Source organism: Petaurus breviceps, unplaced genomic scaffold (assembly GCF_028583685.1).
Source record: "Petaurus breviceps papuanus isolate PSGF00001 unplaced genomic scaffold, PetGlider_PUasm1.0 90977, whole genome shotgun sequence".
NCBI classification, from domain to species: domain Eukaryota; kingdom Metazoa; phylum Chordata; class Mammalia; order Diprotodontia; family Petauridae; genus Petaurus; species Petaurus breviceps.
The window spans coordinates 15004447-15026439 of NW_027187391.1; the positions used below are offsets into that span (position 1 = coordinate 15004447).

General features: G+C 34.6%; 1 protein-coding gene across 2 annotated transcripts in view; it reads left to right on the forward strand.

Annotated features, from left to right (window-relative positions):
- Positions 1–21993, forward strand: part of MED23 (mediator complex subunit 23) — a 58295-nt gene that overhangs the window by 13625 nt on the left and 22677 nt on the right. The window contains exons 9-17 of one of the 2 annotated variants that reach the window (XM_069077382.1): positions 2506–2618; positions 3520–3615; positions 4237–4254; positions 9703–9903; positions 10538–10681; positions 13459–13604; positions 14646–14891; positions 15901–16043; positions 21440–21614. In XM_069077382.1, coding sequence (XP_068933483.1) covers positions 2506–2618; positions 3520–3615; positions 4237–4254; positions 9703–9903; positions 10538–10681; positions 13459–13604; positions 14646–14891; positions 15901–16043; positions 21440–21614 — 1282 coding nt within the window. The remainder of the gene's footprint in view (positions 1–2505; positions 2619–3519; positions 3616–4236; positions 4255–9702; positions 9904–10537; positions 10682–13458; positions 13605–14645; positions 14892–15900; positions 16044–21439; positions 21615–21993) is intronic. The other variant, XM_069077383.1, reaches the window with a different exon arrangement.

The following is a 21993-nucleotide window of genomic DNA, read 5'->3' on the forward strand; positions in this document are numbered from 1 at the left end:
GATCACATTACATTCAGAAATGGCTTTAGCTCTTCACATACAGGCCAGTGGTCTTCCAAATGTCCAGCAGATGCAGAAATGACATTCCTGTTTAGGCCTTATTACCCAGGGACTCACAAGTATTTATCAGGATGCATGCAGAGGAGGGCTGAAATGTCATTGATAATTCTTCTATTCCATCATGGCTCTTTTTTTTTCTACATTGATTAAGGTAGAGAACTAGGTAGTAGAAAGGCAGTAAGTGTAAATTGACAGGTGAAATGGTGGTTCTCTACATTTGAAGACTGATTGCTTTTCTTTTTTATTCATTTCCTTCCACTATGTCCTTAGCTTGACTTCCTGCCTCCTTTCCCCCACCCCTGCTCTCTTTCCCTCAGTTATCATTTGGTAGACAATATCTACTATGGGAAATGGATTGACAGTGAAGAGAGGTTTAGTGAAATTGTTACAATTATGATTAATAGTAATCATAATAAATATAAATAATAGTTACATTAATGTATTGCTGTCATGTTATAGAGCTCGTACACATAATGTGTCATTTGATCGTCATATCCTAGTGAGATAAGTAATGCTATTATTTTTCCCATTTTCAGATGAGGAAGATATCTGGTGACAGCTCTCCTGTCATCCAGGTCTTCTGCTTCTCAGTTGTGTGTTCTTCACTGATATCAGTTTCATATCGGTGAACTATCTGTTTTTTCTGTACATACAGGCTTCAGAAATTTCTTAGAAATGTTGAAAGGTGGGCAGGCATCATCATCATCATAACATTACAGATGTAGAGCTAGGGGGACCTGGGAGGTCATGTAGTTCAACTCCCTCATTTTATACATGAGGAAACTAAAGCCCAAACAAATAAAGTGACATGCTGAAGGCCACACAGTGAAGTGTCCCCAAACCCTAAATGCAGTACCAGATATTTACTCGCTTCCTCAGTGAGTTGTGATTACTTTGACACAAAGATAACCTCTGATGTTTGAGCTTGAATAATCTCTTAGTAGAGCTAGTCTTAGGAAAGTATTCTGACCTTTACATGTGAAATCATGAAAGCAGCTAACTGTATTTGTATATTCATAGTTTTTAAGAATGTAAGCCAATTATTATTTTTGGTTTGGGAAATGGATAATATTTAAGAATTGGAATTTAAAATTAATTTTGTATGACCTTAAAGTAATTGTTCATTTTGGAAGAGGAAATTTTTTTAAATTTCCATTTACTTTGTCCTTTTTTCTTTTTGTATTTGGTCAGTCAGCAAGCATTTATTAAACAGTTACTGTGTGTTAGGTTGTGCTAACAGCTAACAATACAAATGTTAGTGCAATACAAATGAGCGCAAAGACTCATGGTGCCTATTTATTTATTGGGGGGGGGGGCTTTTTGGAGGGCAGTTGGGGTTAAGTGACTTGCCCAAGGTCACAACAGCTAGTTTTTGTGTTAAGTGTCTGAGGCTGGATTTGAACTCAGGTCCTCCTGACTGCAGGGCTGGTGCTCTATTCACTGTGCCACCTAGCCACCCCTCATGGTGCTTAATTCTTATTAAAATTTATTTGCTTTATTTTTAATTTATGGAACAAAAGCATTTTCATAACATAGTATAATTTTAAAAAATGATTGCATATGAAACTGCAAATCCATTAAGTCCAACTTGCTGTTCCTTTTAAATATATGATAAAGTTAACATGTAAATTTCTTTTTTCCTTCTTCCCCCTCTCCCTGGAAATGGCTACCATTAGACACAAATATGCATATATATTTAAAATCATTCTATACATACTTCTGTTTATCAATTCTTTCTTGATGGAGGTAGCGTTCTCTTTCATATGTCCTTTGTAGTTAATTTGGGTATTTTAATAGTCAAAATCACTTATTTGCTCAAAGTTTTTCTTAAAACTATTGCTGTATTATCTTGGTTTTACTCATTTCACTCTTCATTATTTTGTGCAAGTCAGTCCATGTTTTTCTAAGATCATTAAACTCATCATTTCTTATAGCATAGTAGTATTCCATCACTTTGTTCCTTTGGGTGACTTGGCTTTTTTATTTTCTATTCGGAAATCAATCCATAACAGAAGTATTGTCATCTAAATTGTCTTCCAGACCTTTTTACACACAAAGGAATAGAACAGAATCAGAATTTTTTCTTAGTTTATTTTTTATTGTGAGGCTGTTTGATTCTGAGTTTTCTGATCTTTCATAGCTTCTGTGTGCTTGAGCAGTTCAGATTCCTTCCTCTTTATTTAACATGCTATTTTTCTTTCATTAAATAAGACAAAATCCCTAAGGATTGAACATCTGAAACAAAGGGTAGTAGCAGTCAAGGAATATGACTGGACAGTACTTCCATAACTTCTCTTAAAAGGTTTTACATGAGGCTTTTCAAGTAAATAAGTTGTAATTTGAGGTTAAAATAACAAGATTCAATTTTGTGGCTTTCAGAGGTGAGGCACCATGCATTTGCCACACATTGCATTTACTCACATGCATTTTGTGTAATACATGCAGGGCGCTGTAGTCTCCTGCCAGTGGTAAATAATTCTGGTGCCATATGTAATTCCTGGAAATTGGATCCTACAACACTTCGTTTTCCTTTGAAAGGCCTTTTACCATATGATAAGGTATGTTGTTACTGTAAGAAATTGAATTTAATCCAGCTTTTGATCCATACAATAATCTTTAAGCATAAGACATGTTCTGTACAATTACCATTTTTGTAGTCCCAGGCATTACATATCTAGCTAAAGATAGTGGTGAATCATAATCAGATTACCACATTACTCAGAAGATATTCACATAGTGTATGGTCTTGCTGCCTCTATGCCAGAGGCCCTTTTCTGGCAAAGCATTTTCAGGTAATAGGCTATTTTTCCTTTTGGGGGCCATTCAAGCAAGCAAATCATAGGAAGTAAGACAACTTCAGGTAGTATCTTTTTTTTTTTTTTTTTGCTTTTTTTGGAGGGGGGAAGGCAAAAGCAGTTGGAGTTAAGTGATTTGCCCAACGTCACATGGCTAGTAAGTGTTAATGTCTGAGATCAGATTTGAACTCAGGTTCTCCTGATTTCAAATCAGGTTCTCCTGATCTCTATTCGCTGCGCCACCTAGCTGTCCCCAAGTAGTATCTTAAAAACTTTTCACAAGATGATTAAGTCATTTTAAATGAGAAAGGAGCAGGGTGGTCTTTTTTTTTTTATTATGTCAGAGGCAAAAATACATAAAAAAAAAACTAATCATGTGGCCAGTAATTCTGTAACTACAATACTGTTAGAGAAAATCAGCATGTTTTCTTATTTTTAAACTATTCTAGTGCAAAAATTATAGAGACATTAAAATATTTGCCTAAGAACTTACAGTAAGTTAAAAATAAAATAAGTATCATCATCCTTCCCAATTTGGTTTACTTTCAACTAAACATAGCTTACTCAGAAGTAAAAATATCCTGAATTGTTAACCTTTTTTCAAATCATTTAAAGTTAAAACTAATTTTGATCTTGAAGCAACAATTTTCTTTATTTTTTAAAGGATCTGTTCGAACCTCAGACTGCTTTATTGAGATATGTGTTGGAGCAACCTTATTCCAGAGATATGGTCTGCAATATGCTAGGTTTAAATAAGCAGGTACTGTACTATGCTGTGAATTTAGTAAATTCTGCATAGAGTCTGCACTATTCTTTTCTCTTTTCTTTGCTATAGCTAACTGAGCAAAACAGTTTAGGACTATTCAATGATTTTTTTTTAATTTAAAATAATATTAGGTTTATTGAATACTATATTGTTCCTATCATTTATTATTGCTTTGGAGATGTTTAAATTGAAAAGTAGATATTTTGAAAGTTGATTTTTTTTGCATTGCTTTTTTTTCTATAAGGCCAGCCTCAAGTATACCTTTTGCCAGATAAACCTACACATGACTTAATCCTAATATTTTGTTCTTAATGGTTTTCAGTCTGTTGTAGTGTTGTGTTTTGGTTTTTTTCCCCCTATCGTTTGGGTCTCTAGTTTTTGCAGCCTTATTATCTTTGTCATTTTTTTAGTATTGCATCATTGGAAAGTTGAATTTTCTTTCTTCCATTTCCTTTTTTTAGTTGTTTGTTTTAAAGTAGCTTGGCATGTGGGAGGGCTTGTTCTGACTTTGGGTTCCTTGAGGCTGGCCTCATAGTCACTGTTTTGTCTTTTCTTTTTTTCTTCCTTTATTTTTGTTCTGTCCTGTCTTGTCCTGCCCATCCTCCAATGCTCTAGACCTTGAACATTGCTCAGGTATGTTCACAACCTTACTGTTGTATTGTGACTAACGATACGCTGGCCGCTTTGTAGCCACTGATTCCATTTAGAGAATACGTGTATGGTCGGGGCTTGAAATTGGCAGGACCATGCTGAGACCAGGGCCACTAAAAAAATTTCTTCTTGGGATGTGAGAGTTGTTTTTTATAGCGTTGGTTTTTGGTGGTTTTTTTTTCTTTTTTGGTGTTTAATTTTTTTTCTTTTTTTTTAAAGACTATAGTCATTACTTGTTAAAGCCTGTCTTTTTTTTTTTTTTTTTTTGATGGACTATTTTCCCTTCCCACTCCATCTTGTTTTTCAAACTCCATGGCTGAGCTAAGGTTTTAGCTAGCCTAGTGGATAAATTTGTGGTGGCCTTCATCTTTCCTGACGTTTGAAAAAGCCATACCCCCAGACACAACATCTTTCTGTTGCTTTGTTAATGAAACATTTTAATAGAGAAATACTGTCTTTAAAACTGGAGTGGTAAAATTGCTACAGTGAAGGCTTTTTTGGAAATATGGGGCTTTACTAAGAAAGGTAATATTCTTAGGTAGCCCCCACCTACTTGACCAATATTCTTCTGTGTCAGTCTTTGCCAAAAGTGTCCTCCTCCAAAAGTGAGCTCAAATAAAAGCTGACTTGTCATGGGGGAGACACACTGTGGCCTAACTATCAACCAAACTCTTATACTGTCCCAAGTCTATTTCCAGGACTTTTCACCTTTGAAATTTTAAGGAAAATAGTGGTTCCAATTGTTTTTGTTTAACAATTTTGAGCCCAGCATATTAAAGTAGACCAGTTGAAAAACCTGCTTTTTTACTTTAAAAAGACTTTATTGTCTAGGATATATAAAATAGCGTTGCTGTTTGCAATACTATAGTGAAGGTTGTGCCAGTGCTTCCATTTATAAAACCCTATTTTTAAGGACATATAGCTTGGCCATAAAACTTGCTCAGTGTTGAAACTTTGCATGCCAAACCTCACCCTAGTAGCAGTATCTTTTTTATTATTTTAATTTTTTTATTATTAATAAAATTTTACCAAGTTTCCTGTTGGACAATCTTTTGTACACGTGCAATTCAAATGATTTTACACTACAGTATATGATAGTTATCTGATTGTATATTCCCATTGAACACTTTAAACACTAAACCACTTAATAACTCTGATCAACCTTCCCTTGAACAGAGGTAAGTATTTATTGGACTTTAAAAAGATGGTCAAACAATGCCTAAATCCCAGTTTTTGTTTTTATTTTGTTTTGTTTTTTGATGGTAGGCCTTAGTCACACTTCACTTCCTTTTTAAAAATTTCCTGAATATTGTACATATGATACATATGATAGTTAATCTGATAGCTAATCTGCATGTGATTTTCCTCAAGTAAGTCACCTATACTAGCCTTTTACTTTGGGACAATAGCTTTTCTCAAACCAGAAGTTGCCTGAAACAGTTCTAAAAATGTTGGTAAAACAAGTGTAGTCCTAGGCTCATCATTTCAGTACCAAGTTTCAACCTAAAAAAATTTTATGACTAAGAAATAATTCCATAAAAAATAAAGTTTATAATGGAAATGCTGACAGAACATTTACCACATCAGTCCTACTGTAGTATATGCATCATCAAAATTTTATACTTCATCAATAATTGCTTTGTAGAAACTATGAGATTGAAGCAAACATGCTAACTCAATTTTTAATAGTATATTTTTACTTGTTGGAAAGTAGAGGAGAAAATGAGGATGTACACATTCCATGAATCAGGTGACTTAAAATATTTACTAGGTCAGTTAGTGTTCTCTTTTAGCAATATAGTACTGTACACTATACTGTACTTTCTTGTTCTCTCTCTGCTCTTACAAAAATATACCTAATGCTTAAATATCTTTCAAGAGCTATCTTTTTTACATTTTCCAGTAGGAATTAGACTAATTTTTTAAAAATAAAATGTTCTCACAATACCCTGAAGATCAGTAGTATAGACTCCAGCTAATAGCATCATGTTGGAGGTCAGGACTTATATAGGTTAAAGGATAATATATATTAAATAGACTTGCATAAACCAGATGCATTTTTGTTATTAGAAGTTTTAATAAAAGTAGTTCAGAATTATATGATTTGTGACTTGCAAAGTGCTTTCTTCACAACACTGAGATAGTTAATGTAAATATCTCTATTATTGATCAGGAAATTGAGACTTGGTGAGACTAAGTGATTTCCCCATGGTTATAGAACTAGTAAATAGAAGAGAACAGTCTCCTCAAACCCAGGTCTTCTGATTCCCAGTCATTTTCTACCACACCACAGTACTTGAATTTATTATAGCATTTTCTAATGGTTAGTAGACAGTCCATAACTACTCCCTGCAATACAGTCATGAATAGCATCCAGGGAAGCACCTTTTTATTATGCCTCATAACTCATTAGACTGGTTCTTTTCCTGATGAGAGAATAAAATATGGGAAATATGGTGGAGAAAGGGCTTTTACTTTTGCTATGTGGCTAGAATGTTGAATTATTTCCTAGCATCAAAATGAATCTTGGGATTTTTCAAGATGACCCATTTCCCAAAGTGAAAGATTTTTTTGCTTTTTTTTTTTATGTCATAATAAAAACATTGACAGGATTATTGTAATATGAAAATTGTCAGGTACCACATCTTAACATAGAAGAAAGGCTACTCTTGTAAGCCAATGGCAGACTTCATATAATTAGTTATTTCAGTGAGTGATGAAATATGCGACTGTATGTTTCTGTTAATCTTTTATGACCTGATTTTCTAAGCAATCCTGAAATTTAAGTAGAAGTTAAAATGTTAAACTCTAAATTAAAATACTAGTCCATTTAAGTATAAAAAAATGTTAAAATATTTAAGTATGTACTTTACTAAAATCTAGCTTTCAATGAAGATGATTTAAGTTCCTTGATGGCATAGCATCTCCATGTTTTCTAGTACCTTGTAGAGTGCTTTGCACATAGTAGACACTTAAATGTTTCACTTAAGTAAATATTTTAAAACTTAAATATTACTAAGACTTTCAGAAGTTTAGAAATAACAAGCATCAGAAATTAAATAAAAAGTAAAATGTCTCTTTTTAGTGAATCTTTTAGAGCTTGTCTTTAGCCTAGCGATAAGTAACATAAATTTGAAGATTTCCAAATGCTTTATTAAGTAGTAATTTCTCATACATCTCAAGATTCTCTGCAGTATAGCAGGATATTAAATATTAATATTTTATAGTGAAATTTGATGCCTAAGTAGTGTTATATTACTTTTATACGGTGATTAGAGACAGATATAAAATTCAGTACTTGATTCATCGTCTCTTGCTTAATACATGTACTATATAGTTTGCTCTCTGTATGTTGAGGTTTTATAGAATAACAAAACCAACATACTTAAACTTTTAGAAACATTTGCAGTCTGGACCAATAGTAATTGGTATATTTAGAGTTAATATTAGTGAATATTCTTCTGTAAAGCATTATGGTATTAAGTTCTTAGAAAATCAAAAGCACTTTGACCTCATTGCAGAAAGTCTTTGGGTATTGGCTCATTTTGTTCTAGATTTCACTAGTTGGAAAACCATGTTGGCTTTCCCTTTGAATTTCCTACTATTTTTCACTTTGTTAGGATCCTAATATTCACAGTAATAATGAACATTTTGGCTTTCCTCTTTAAATCATTCTACTGACCTTAACTATTTTACCACCACAACCCTTCTGAGAAATAGGTAGGTAAGTATTATCCTGATTTTTTTTTTAACAGATCATAGATATTTAAAGGGAAGCTCTAAATTTGACCCAGATTTTCAAAATAGATTTCATTTAGTTTGTTCTTTGTTGATTGAAATGAGTTGATGGGGGGAACCATCATTGGGGAGGGAGGAATAGATTACCAATTGGTCAGTTTCTGCTCCTTAAGAAAATACTAATTACTAGTGATAAATTCCTACTGGAAATCCTGGCTTCACTTCTTTTCACAAAATTTTCTGACTTTTATACTTGGAATGACTTCACTCTAAATTTGTGTTGTCTTGATGCTCTTCTTGGGTTGTTGGTGGTTAGCAGAACTAGTGAATTTCAAGCCCTGTACACAGTAGTTTTGCATGCTGAATTACAAAATAGTCTGTAGTGTTGTCTGTTGCACTTTGCTCTGCTTCATAATGATTAGTTTTGGAGGAAAAAGTACTGTATTTTCAATTGGTGGTGTTAATATTGCTATTTGTAAACCTGTAATGTGGTTGAACTGTGATCATGGCATTGTGTTTTTGGAGAGAACATGGAACAGCAGTTGATGCTTACAGTTTTGGTTAATTGTTCTGTTTTTGCATGCCTTAAGAAAGTGCAGCTAGATTTGTAGCTTTACAAGTTTGAGCTGGCAAAAAGCATGCAAAAGAGGATATGCTGTTCATTGTATATTACTCAAATTTGTCCCCATTTTTGTACTTTTCTCCTTAATCAAAGAAATCATATCCCTTTTTCATGGCAAAAGGCAAATTATAGCATCTTTAAAGAATAGGAAAAAAGCATCTCTCCTTTAACAATTCTATTTACTAAAAAAGGCTGTCGTCTACTGCCTGGCTACTAAGACATATAACTTGTTTGTTAAGAAAATGCAAGAATGACTAAAACAAATTTTGTGGATGCGTGGGTGTATTTTTTTAAATAAGTATGTTTTCAAAAAACAATTTGAAAAAACAAAGCACAAATCTTTTTGCCTCTAGAAAGGGAAATTGCATTTTCATTTTTAGTTTTTAAGCTCAGTTCTTTTCTTTTTTAAAAATAGTTTTTTGCTTTGTTTTACAATTAAAGCTGCATTATGTTTGGGTTGTAAGAGAAAAACATACATTTAGCAATTTTCTGACCAAATTTTTGCACAAGTTTTTTTTTTGGGTGGGGGCAGAGGTATGGCTAATTCGATATATAGAAAATGTCTTTGTTCAATAAAATTAAGTAATTTGTACAAAAAGATTTAGCCTCTTTCTAATTGAACCAGTGTATTTAAAGATTTAAATAGAAAATAAAAAGCCTTTTAACTTTTAAGGCAAGTGGCTCGCACTATGCTTTACTAACCTATCATGAATCATCCAAAAGCCTTGAAATGCTAGATTTTTATATGAATTCTGATTCTTCTGAATAACCAAGAGTTTCCGTTTTGAACAAAAGCAATTATCAAGTTAAAATAAGTCTTTCACTTGGGTTTAAATCAGAAATGCTGTGGGAGGTCTGGTGGAAGGGTTGTAGAGCTTTTTATTGAATAGAAGTTGTTTGCTGTGACATAACATGGTGCAGCTTTAATAGACCAGCCTAACTTTTAACTTCTTAAGTTCAGATTTCATTTCATGCTTCCCAGCCTCTTGTTTAATATTGTCTGTTACCTGATTACTTCTAAAGCTAACCAAGAGGCTTTTGGAATACTGTATCTAATCTCTGTCCTACAGCACAAACAGCGCTGCCCAGTGCTGGAGGACCAATTGGTGGATCTGGTGGTTTATGCCATGGAACGTTCAGAGACTGAGGAGAAATTTGATGATGGGGGAACCAGTCAACTTCTGTGGCAGCACCTCTCAAGCCAGCTCATTTTTTTTGTACTTTTCCAGTTTGCAAGTTTTCCTCATATGGTTTTATCTCTTCATCAAAAGGTATGTATTAGACCTCTTTCAGTAGGGACTATTGATTTTAGTTTGTAGTTTAAAAAAAACAACAACCTGTTGTAATTTCAAAGAGCATAACTTAATGATATGGTTTTAGTGTTGACAAATAGAAATCCTAAAACTAAATTTTAACTCTGTCATGATCTTTGGCAGATTATTTAACCATTTTTGTTACCTGATAAGGTGGGTTAAACTTCTCTCAGATGATAGAAAGTTCAATAATAAAACAAACTTCAACATTGTTACACCTATAATTTTTATTATGAAATGCATGCTATCCAGCAGAAGTGACTGTTAGAGTAGATTTTTGTAAAGTTCCATCACCAGAAAGTTGGCTGCCAAGAGACCATCGGTTTTTTGAGCCATAGCATAGGAGCCAGGCATTTAAGACACAGAAATGATAATCTGTGTCATTGGAATGAATCACTAAACCACTGAAATCACGGACCTTTGAAGAATTAAAATACTTTGCAAATACTAAAGTTAGATCATGAGCTTTCTCAGAGTAGAAATTACATTCCACAGATTCTGCAGTTGAAATTCTTCTGTTTTGTATTGGTAACTCCCATCAGTGTTGATGAACTGAGAACTAATAATCTTTGCTTTCAAATGTCTTTTACAGTTAGCAGGGCGAGGTCTAATTAAAGGCAGAGACCATCTAATGTGGGTACTGCTACAGTTCATTTCTGGAAGTATTCAGAAAAATGCATTAGCTGATTTTCTTCCTGTTATGAAGCTTTTTGATCTTCTTTATCCAGAAAAAGAGGTAAGTTTGACCATTCAGTGGAAAACAGCATAATTGGATTTATATTAAAGGTTCAGTATAAGGGAGGTTGTATTATTGAAGTAATGGAAAGAACACAGACTGAAAGTCAAAAGACCTAGGTTCTGGTCCTAATTATGACTAGTTATGTAACTATGGACTTTAGTTTTCTTAACTGTAAAATGGAGGGATGAACTAAAGACTCTTTTACAGGTAAGAAAACTAAAACATAAAGTCGTAACTTGCCCAAGGTTATGTAACTGGCTAATGTTAGGGAGTACTAGAATCTGGGACTTATAATACCTAGTCCAGAGCAGATTTCACTAATTATATCTTTTGACATAAACTTTATCTTCTAATTCTCATAGTTCCTTTAAAAAAATTTATTGATGCTTCTTTGTTGTTTTAGTCATCAAAGTCATTTCCTTATATATCAAGCAAGCAAGCATTTATTAAGTACTTTGTGTTTAGGCTTGCAAAGACAAAAATGTAACAATCCTGCCCTCAAAGACTACATTTTGGAGGGGAGGAATCATATACAAGTATCAGTAAATACAGTATAATTTCAGGGGTATGGGTGGGGCAGGCACTAGTGGCTGGGGGGAATCAGGAAAGGTCTCAAGAAATATCTTAAAGGAAGATAGACAGAAGTGAGGAGGAGAGTGCCTTCCAGGCATGGTAGACAACTTATATAAACGCACAGAGATAGAAGATGGAATGTCATTTGTGAGGGATAGCTAGGAGGCAGCTTGGTTGAATGAACTGTAGTTTGCACAAAGGAGAATAATGTATAATGTCCCTGGAATAGTAGGTAGGAGCCAGGTTGTAAAAGGCCTTAAATGCTAAGCAGAGAAGGATACTGAATTGCCCAAGGTTACATAGCTAGTAAAGTATTTGAGGCAGATTTGAACTGTCTTCAAGTCTGTCATTTTAGGGGCAGCTAGGTAGTGCAGTGAATAGAGCACCAGGCCTGGAGTCAGGAGGACCTAAGTTCAAATGTGAACTCAGACACTTAACACTTGTGACCTTGGGCAAGTCACAACCCTCATTACCCTGTCTTGCCCCTCAAAAAAAAGTCATAATTTTATTCATTCTTGCACCGCACTGTCCCTAAAGGAAATAGGAAACCACTGAAGTTTATTGAATCGGGGAGTGACATGGTAGGATCTCTAAGCTTTAGGAATATCAATTTGGCAGCTGTGTAATAGAGAGAGACTTTAGATTCTTGCAGTAGTCCAGTCCATAAGTAATTAGGGTGGTACTTTGTAAGTGAGGTGAAGGGAATCTAAATGTGTAGATACTTATGGAACATACAATTTAAAATGTTCAGTAAATATTTGCTGTGGGAAGAGCTCAGGAGAGCTAGAGTTGGATGAGTAGATTTAAAGTCACCTTTGTAGAAATGATAACGAATCCACAAAAATTGATGAAGTCACTAAGAGAATATAGATAAAGAAGAGACCAGAGAACACTCACAGTTAGGGGACAGAATATGAATAATAAACTGGGAGTGCTCAGATACCATAACCAAGGGAGTTATTGTAAGGAAAGCTTAGAGAGGAGATAGTATGCAAGAAGAAAGGGGGATGGTCTGCAGTGTAACATGTTACTCACTTCACCTACCATCACTTCAAGCAAGAATTGCCATTTTTCTCTGGATTCTTCATGTTATTTTCTTTTGGCATGATAGGAAAAACTGGAAACAAAGTGAACCCACTGGTTGAAGAATGACTAAACACATGATAATATTCTGTTATTATATTTAAGAATATTCTATGATTGTTCAACAGTTCTTCAATTAATTGGGTATACACTTTGTTTTTTTCTATAATTAAAAATGCTGCTATGAATTTTTTTTTGAGATAGACACACATACACATACACAGAGAGGACTTTTTATTTTTCTGACTGTAGGGAAGCAAATATGATAATGGCTTCTCCAGGTCAAAGGGGAATTAAAAAATTTAATAACTTTTTATATAATTAATAACTTTTCCTATAATTCCAAATTGTTTTAAGGTATATGCCAAACAGTGGAAACTCTGGGTCAAAGGGTATGAATAATTCAATAATTTTTCATATAATTACACATTGTTTTACAGAATGTTTGAATCAGTTTGCAACTCCACAAAGTGTATTTATGAACTCCATATATCCCCTCTAACATTGACTGTTCTCATCTTTTATCATTTTTGCCAGTTTGCAAGTTGTGAAGTGGAACTTCAGGGTTATTTTGATTTGCACATCTCTTATTAATGATTTGAAGCATTTTTTCATAAGGTTGTCAGTTTGCTGTTCATCTTTTTGAGAACTATTCATGTATTTTAACCATTCATTTATTTGAGGAATGCTTTTTGGTTATTTTCAATATTCTCTCCCTTTTCAAGTGACAATTCATTATTTGTGTGCCTTTTTTCTCCCTCTTCAGAGAATGAAAACTCCTTCAAGACATCTATTTTGTTGTTTTTTTACCCCCAGAATAGCACATGCTATATATAATTGTGTATAATCTATACATAATAGGTGCTTAATAAATGCTTCTTGTTAAGTGGATTTAGGGTTTGTGTCTTAGAAGGGAACACTCAAAAATGGGTTCCATCTCTGACCTTAATGTGTCATGTAAGCTCTCCACACCTCAGTTTCCTTATATGAAAAACAAGGGAATTGGATTGGAATATTTCTCGGTCCTAGCTCTAGATCTATGATTCTCATTTATAAGAATACCTAAAACATATTGCTCCTTTATTTTTGTGATGCCATACAAATATGTTCTTTCTTAGTGTATTCCTGTGCCGGATATTAACAAACCTCAGTCAACCCATGCCTTTGCAATGACATGTATTTGGATACATCTAAACAGAAAAGCCCAAAATGACAACTCCAAACTACAAATTCCTATACCACACTCCTTAAAACTTCACCATGAGTAAGTCAGTAGCTTCATATTTTTGTTGATTTTTAAATTAATATAGAAATTAGTGGAATTTGGGAGCTAGTGTTGAAACTGATGCTATTTATGTAGTAATTAATATGTGTATTATAGCTAAAGTTGAAAGACTGGCTAATGTCTATAAGAGAGAACTAACAACCTTAATTAGAATGACAATGCTTGTATCTTCAAAAGTAATCATTTATAGCCTCATTAAAGCCTCATTAAAGTTATTAGTATTCACAAAGAGTGAAGATACTTCATAATTTCATACATACTTCCTTTTAATAACAAGGCATAGGTAATATTTTCTTGTAATGATATCTATAGTTAAGGTATAGTGTGTTATTTAAGATTATAAATAATAAATTGACTTATAATTCATCAATTTGCAAATTATTCCTTTCCAATACTAGTCTTTACATACTATGCATAAACTCCTCGATTGATTAATTTAGCCATTATGCTCCTGCTACTGATAAAATATCTTTTAAAAAACGTGATTATGTATATGGAGTATATTCTTTATATGTTCAGAAATAGCATTATATTCTGTATTATTTCTTCTTTTTTTTTTTTTTTTGGCTTTTTCTTTTTGGAGGGCAATTGGGGTTAAGCGACTTGCCCAAGGTCACAAGGCTAGTTTTTTGTATTAAAGTGTCTGAGGCTGGATTTGAACTCAGGTCCTCCTGACTCTAGGGCCAGTGCTCCATTCATTGTGCCACCTAGCCACCCCCCTATTCTGTATTATTTCAAGACTGAATTCCCATTGTCCTATTTTTTGAGATTCTTGAGGAATTGTGTAATAATATACAGAGATTCTGGTTAGAAGCTACCTAGAATCATTTATGTGTGTATTGTCATTGTGTATTTTAGGACAGGTAAATATAGCACCTTCAGAACCTAAGGTTTTATCTCTTTGTTCAGAGATTAAAATTGAAAGATTGAAAATTGAAAAAAAAATTTAAATTATATTGCAGTTATAATTTGTGGTATATTACATTTATTTTTATATTTAATTTAACTTAATATTCATAGGTTCTTGCAGCAAAGTCTTCGAAATAAAAATTTGCAGATGAATGACTATAAGATTGCCTTGTTGTGTAATGCATACTCTACAAATTCAGAATGTTTCACCTTACCTATGGGAGTTCTAGTAGAGACTATTTATGGCAATGGAAACATGAGAATCTCTCTCCCTGGAATTAATTGCATGGCCTCAGGATCTATCACCCCCTTGCCAATGAACCTTTTGGATTCCCTTACAGTGCATGCCAAAATGAGGTATGTTCTTTCATTTCTTTTGGGTCCATTGTTATTTTCAGTTGATATAGGTTTTCTGTTTGTTTTTTAAAATTTTTGTCTTGGTGCATTTTATATGTGTGTGCTCACACTGTATACGCTCTCTCTCTCTCTTTCTCTCTGTCTCGCGCGCACACACACACACACACACACACACACACGGCTTCATTTTATTTTTAGCTTTTTTCACACTACCCTGCATTCCAAACTACTACAAGCTATTCCCCAAGCTTATCCTACTTTCCAATGGTCACAACATGTGTTTACATACAGTATCTTCCATGCCTGAAATAGACTCTTCTACATCTTTACCTGTTGAAATTCTTCCCTTTTTTCAAATCTCAGCTAAAATATTAACTTCTTCATGTTGCCTATTTTGTTTCTTCCTACACACACAAAGCAAGCCTACCTTATTACCTCCCTTAGGTATTTATTACAGTCTAACTTACATTTATTTGTGTACATGATCTGAGTCCTTTCCTCTGCTTCTTATTTATAAGTCCTTTAAAGACAGGAACTTTATTTCTTCTTTGTATCAGCAATTAGCATAATACTTTGATTAGAGCAGACATTTAATGCATGCTATGGAATTGGATTCTCAGAATTTATAAGCAATGTCTTCTAGAGATTAACAACAGAAAATCACCAAATTTAATGATTCCTTGAGTGAGTTGAAGCACAATTCCTGACATGTGGTAAGCATTTAGTAAACAATTAATTATTATTAGATTGAAAACTATTTAGTGTCAAGATTATACTTATGTGATTGCTGAATATGAGCAATTTAGCTCACTTAAATACTGCTAAACAATAGCTTAAGGAATTGATTCAGATTTTTGTTTTGAAAGTAGGATAACAGTGCCAGAGTAGGAAAAGAGTGCCAGAGTTAGAGGCAAAGACATGGTTTCAAATCCTACCTCTGCAACTTATCAGCTGAATGATGATGTACAAATTGAAACTTTATTTTTTTCCTCTCTTCCCTTTACCACAGCTTAATTCACAGTATTGCTACCAGGGTAATAAAACTGGCACATGCAAAATCCAGCGTGGCATTGGCCCCAGCCCTAGTGGAAACCTACAGTCGTTTACTGGTTTATATGGAAATAGAGTCCTTGGGCATTAAAGGATTTATTAGTAAGAGCAAATTTTCTCTTTCCTTAAAATATTTTATTATTTCCAATTACATGTAAAAGGAATTTTTAACATTCTTTTTTTTTTTATTTTAAGTTCCAGTTGTCTCCTAACTGCTCCCCAAAGTGTGAGACAATATGATATGGGTTATACATATACAATCTCATATATTGTTTTACATATACAGTATATAACATGGGTTATACACGTACAATCATATATATTGCAAAACATATATATATATATATCATGTTGTAAAGCACAGGCCACCCCCTTCCATCCCCCCCCCAAAGAAAAAAAAAACAAAAAAAGAAAGTGAAAAATAGTATGCTTCAATCTGCACTCAGATACCATCAGTTCTTTCTCTGGAGGTGGATAGCATTTTTCTATACCATATACCAGTCTAAATGGGTACATGATCTAGATGGAAAGGCTGAAGCAATCTAGGAGAGCAAGGAATAGTTTACTTGTCAGATTTATGGAGAAGGGAAGAATTTGTGACCAAACAAAGATAGAGAGTGTTACTAAATGCAAAATGGATAATTTTGATTACATTAAATTGAAAAGTTTTTGTACAAATAAAGCCAATGTAACCAGGATTAGGAGGGAAGTAGAAAATTGGGAAAAAGAATTTTTACAACCGGTGTCTCTGATAAAAGCTTCATTTCTAAAATATACAGAGAATTGAGTCAAATTTATAAGAATACAAGCCATTCCCAAATTGATAAATGGTCAAGAGAGATGAACAGGCAGTTTTCAGAGGAAGAAATTAAAGATATAAGCATATGAAAAAATGCTCTAAATCACTATTGATTAGAGAAATACAAATAAAAACAACTCTGAAGTACCACAACTCACTGGTCAGATTGGCTAAGATGACAATACAGGAAAGTGATAAATGTTGGAGAGGATGTGGAAAAATTGGAACACTGATGTGTTGTTGGAGGAGTTGTGAACTGATTCAGCCATTCTGGAGAGCAATCTGGAACCCTAAAGGGCTATATAAAAGTGACTACCCTTTGACCCAATGATACCACTTCTAGGGCTGTATCCCAAAGAGATCATAGAAATGGGAAAAAGTCCCATATGTACAAAAATTATAGCAGCTCTTTTTGTGATGGCAAAGAATTGGAAATCAGGGGGATGTTCATCTGTTGGAGAATAGCTAAACAAGTTGTGGTATATGAATGCAGTGGAATACTGTTGTGCTATAAGAAATGAGGAGCACGAAGACTTCATAATAAACTGGAGAGACTTAATTAAACTGATGCTGAGTGAGGATAGAAGAACCAGGAGAACTTTATACACAATTACAGACACATCGTATCTGTGACGACTAATTTTGATAGACTGGGCTCCTCTCAGCAATGCAAGGTTAGAGGACAACTCCAAAAGACTCATGATGGAAAGGGATATCCACATCCAGAGAAAGCACTACAGAGTCTAAATGCAGATTGAAGCAAACTACTTTTTTCTCTCGTGTTTTGTTTCGTTCCTTCTTTCTCATTGTTCACTCCACTGGTTATAATTCTTTACAACCTGACTAATGTTTAATGTGAAGGTATTTGTAGAACCTATATCCTGACTGCATGGCACCATGGGGGGAGGAGAGGGAAAGGATAGCATTTTTCATCATGGGTCCTTTAGAATTGTCTTAGATCACTGTATTGCTGAGAGTAACTTAAGTTGTTCACAGTTGATCATCATACAACATTGCTGTTAGTATGACAATGTTCTTCTGGTTCTGTTCACTTCATTTTTTTTTTTAAAGCAATCGGGTTAAGTAACTTGCTCATGGTTACACGGCTAGTTATATCTGGGTGGGGTGCTGAGTATCTGAGCCCGGCTTCGATCCCAGGTCATCCCGACTCTGGGGCCGGTGCTCTTACTCGCTGTGCTACCTGGCCGCCCCCTGTTCACTTCATTTTGATCAGTTCGTGTAAGTCCAGATTTTTCAGAAATCATCCTACTCATCTTTTCTTACAGTGCAATAGTATTCTATTATAATCATATACCACAACTTGTTCAGCTGTTCCTCAATTAACAGGCATCTCTTCGATTTCCGATTCTTTACTACCACAGAAAAAAGCTTCTATAAATATTTTTGTACATTATAGATCCTTTTCCTCTTTGTTTTTTATCTCTTTTGGGATACTGACTTAGTGGTATTACTAGGTCAAAGGGTGTACATGGTTTTGTAGCCCTTTGGGCATAGTTCCAAATTGCTTTACAGAATGATTAAATTATTCTGGTGGAGTTGTGAACTCCACCAACAGTGCATTAATATCTAATTTTTCCCACCTCGCCTCCAATATTTGCCATTTTCCTTTTCTGTTCTATTAGGCAATCTAATAGGTATAAAGTAGTACCTCAGAATTGTTTCTATTTGCATTCCTTCAGTCAATAGTGATTTAGAGCACTTTGTCATATGGCTATAGATAGCTTTGATTACTTCATCTGAAAACTGATCATATCGGGGCAGCCAGGTGGCTCAGCAAGTAAGAGCACTGGCCCCAGTGTCAGGATGACCTGGGGATCAAATCCAGGCTCAGATACTTAGCACCACACCCAGAAATAACTGGCCGTGTAACCTTGAGCAAGTTACTTAACCCCAATTGCTTTAAAAAAAAAAACTGATCATATCTTTTGATGATTTTATCAGTTAGGGCATGACTCTTATTTTTGTAAATCTGAATCAGTTCTCTTTATGTTTGAGAAATGAGGCCTTTCATCAGAGAAACTTGCTTCAAAATTTTTTTTACAGTTGCTATTGCTAATAGTATTTCCTTCTATCCTATTCACAACCCCTCTCCTTACCGTATCCCCATTTATTCTATTATCTCATTTCGCCCTGTTCCTCTTCAAAAGTGTTTTGTTTCTGACTATCTCCTCCCCCAATCTGCTTTTCCCTTCTGTTGCTCTCTCCCTATCCCACCTTTTCTTATCTCCTTTACCTCCTACTTTGCTGTGGGGTAAGATAGATTTCTATACCCAGTTGAATGTTATTTCCTCTTTGAGCCAATTATGATGAGAAGAAGGTTCCCTCACTCCACCTTATCTCCCCCCTCTTCCCCTCACTGTAAAAACTTCTGGCTTCTTTTATATGAAATAATTTACCCTATTCTGCTTCTTCCTTTCTCTTTTTCCCAGTACATTCCTTTCTTACCCCTTAATTTTATTTTTTTAGATATCATCTCTTCATATTCAACTCATCACCGTGCCCTCAGTTCATGTGTGTGTATGTGTGTATGTGTATTCCTTCTAGCTACCCTAATAATGAGAAAGGTCTCATGAGTTACAAATATCACCCTAGCTAAGTTTGGGTTGACACCTTACCATAGTAACTACAGGATTATTTTTTTGGCTACAACACATGCATAAGTCATCTACTAAATTATGGAAATGGTTTCTTTTGGTGTCTGTTTTTATAGAAAGCTAATGGGTAGATATTTATGTTTTACATATTAAAATATTATACTGTTAAAAATGACTAGTGGGGCGGCCAGGTGGCTGAGCGAGTAAGAGCACCGGCCCCAGTGTCGGGATGACCTGGGGATCAAATCTGGGCTCAGATACTTAGCACCACACCCAGAAATAACTGGCCCTGTAACCTTGAGCAAGTTACTTAACCCCAGTTGCTTTATATTAAAAAAAAAAAAAAAGAATGACTAGCAATATTGTGTTTGTAAAAAAAAAAAGTCATAATTATCTAGAGGCCAATAGAATTGTTTTGTTTTGAAAATTTCCTTCAAATTGTTGTCTTGACTCTAAAATCTCCTAAGAGAATCTGCTGAAGGAACTGGGGGTATTTATCCTGAGGAAAAAGATTTTGGGGGAACAAGACAGCTGTCTTTAAAGATGAAAGACACTTTCTTGTGAAAAAAAGACGAGACTTACCTTTTCTTGAACCCCAGAGGGGAAAACTAGCAACAGTGGGAGGAAATTGCAAAGAAACAAATTTAAGTTTAATATCAGAAAAAACTTACTAATAATTAGAGCTGTCTGATAATGGAATGGAGCGGATCCCCTCTTAGAAGTTTTCACATATAACCTAGATGACTGCTTCATAGGTATATTGTAGTAGAGTTTTTTTATTTTGGATTTGGGGGGGGGGTTGAGTTATACTGAATTGGCATTATGCTCTGCTGCAACTCTTAAAGTTCTCTGATTCTATCATCTGTAACATGCTGATGTAAACAAGAAAAAGAGCTAGATTTGGTGGGTTAGAAGGTATTATGTTAATGAAGTTAAGTCAGATCATCCTTAGTCTTTTTTTTTTTGTTTTTGTTTTGCAAGGGGGAAGGCAGGACAATTGGGGTTAAGTGACTTGCCCAAGGTCACACAGCTAGTAAGTGTTAAGGGTCTCAGGCTGGATTTGAACTCAGGTCCTCCTGACTCTGGGGCTGGTGCTCTATTCACTGTGCCACCTAGCTGCTCTGTAAATATTTTGGGGTTTTTTGTTGTTGTTGTTTTGTTTGTTTGTTTTTTGCTTTTTGGAGGGCAGATGTGGTTAAGTGACTTGCCCAAGGTCACACAGCTAGTCTCTGTGTTAAGTGTCTTAGTTAAATGTCTTAAGCTGGATTTGAACTCAGGTCCTCCTGACTCCAGGGCCAGTGCTCTATTCACTACTCCACCTTGCCGCCCCATTTGCTCCATAAATATTTTAAAGGAAGGTTATTTCCACTACTAAACAAACTTTTCCAGCTCAGCCGTTTCAGAATATAAATCAAATATCAAGAAGTTTTCAGTTTTAGGTAGTACTAGTTGAAACAATACTTCTCTTCCTCCCTGATCCATTTTAGGTGCCACTTCCTCCCTGAAGCTTTCCACTATTCATCATCCTAACTGAAAGTAACTATTTTCTCCTCCGATTTTCCTGGGACACTCTGCCTGGATCTTTTGATCTCTCTTTTGACCCTATCACTTCCTACTGTATATTTTTTGAAAACTCCTATGAGGCAGGAGCTTTGTTGCTTTTTATCTTTATATTCTAGGACCATACCACATTGCCTTAATTGAATTGCTGTAATAAAAGCTATCATTTATATATGCTAGAAAGTCCTGACCCTTAAGTCCAGCTGCATACATCAGCTGTGCCACCTGTGTGAAATCATAATCCTCTCTTAATTACCTCTACTAATCTCAATGATTTCATAGCCTAATTTAGATTACTGGGTATCTGAAAATTCTATAGCTTCATTTTTTAAAATATTCCATAATTCAGATAATATTCCTCCTTATTAATTGAAATTAGTAAAGTTTGCTGATATGTACTTGTAACCAAAAAGAATTATATAGTAATGTAGTAAAACAAAATCATAAATAAAATTTCTTTTTTGGAAGATATTTGTATAATCTTACTTTCCTTAATATGTCTTTATGTTATGTCCTTTCACAAGGTCAACTCTTGCCTACTGTTTTCAAGTCTCATGCTTGGGGAATTTTACACACGCTCCTGGAGATGTTCAGCTACCGTATGCATCACATCCAGCCTCATTACCGAGTTCAGCTACTGAGCCATCTTCACACTCTGGCTGCTGCTCCCCAAACCAATCAAAACCAGCTCCATCTCTGGTGAGCCTTTGAAGATGCCATTGTACTTTATTCTAGTGTGCTGGATTTTTTTTTCTGCCTTTTTTTTTTGGAGGGCAATTGGGGTTAAATAACTTGCCCAAGGTTACATGGCTAGGTTTTTGTTTGTGTGTGTGTGTTGTTAAGTGTCTGAGGCCAGATCTGTGTGCTGGATTTTTTATTAGAGCTTTTGGTTCTACTGTAAAGTCCAAATTTTTTCTCTACCCTTTGAATATTTGCCTTTTAATTAAAAAATAACACATGGGGCAAAAATTTACTAGAGAAGTTGCTTTTCTTTCAATTAGGTATTTTGCCTCTGAACTGGTGGTTAAAGCTTTATAGTCCTTGTCTTCTACCTCAAGCCATTTTAGGGCTGAAAAAG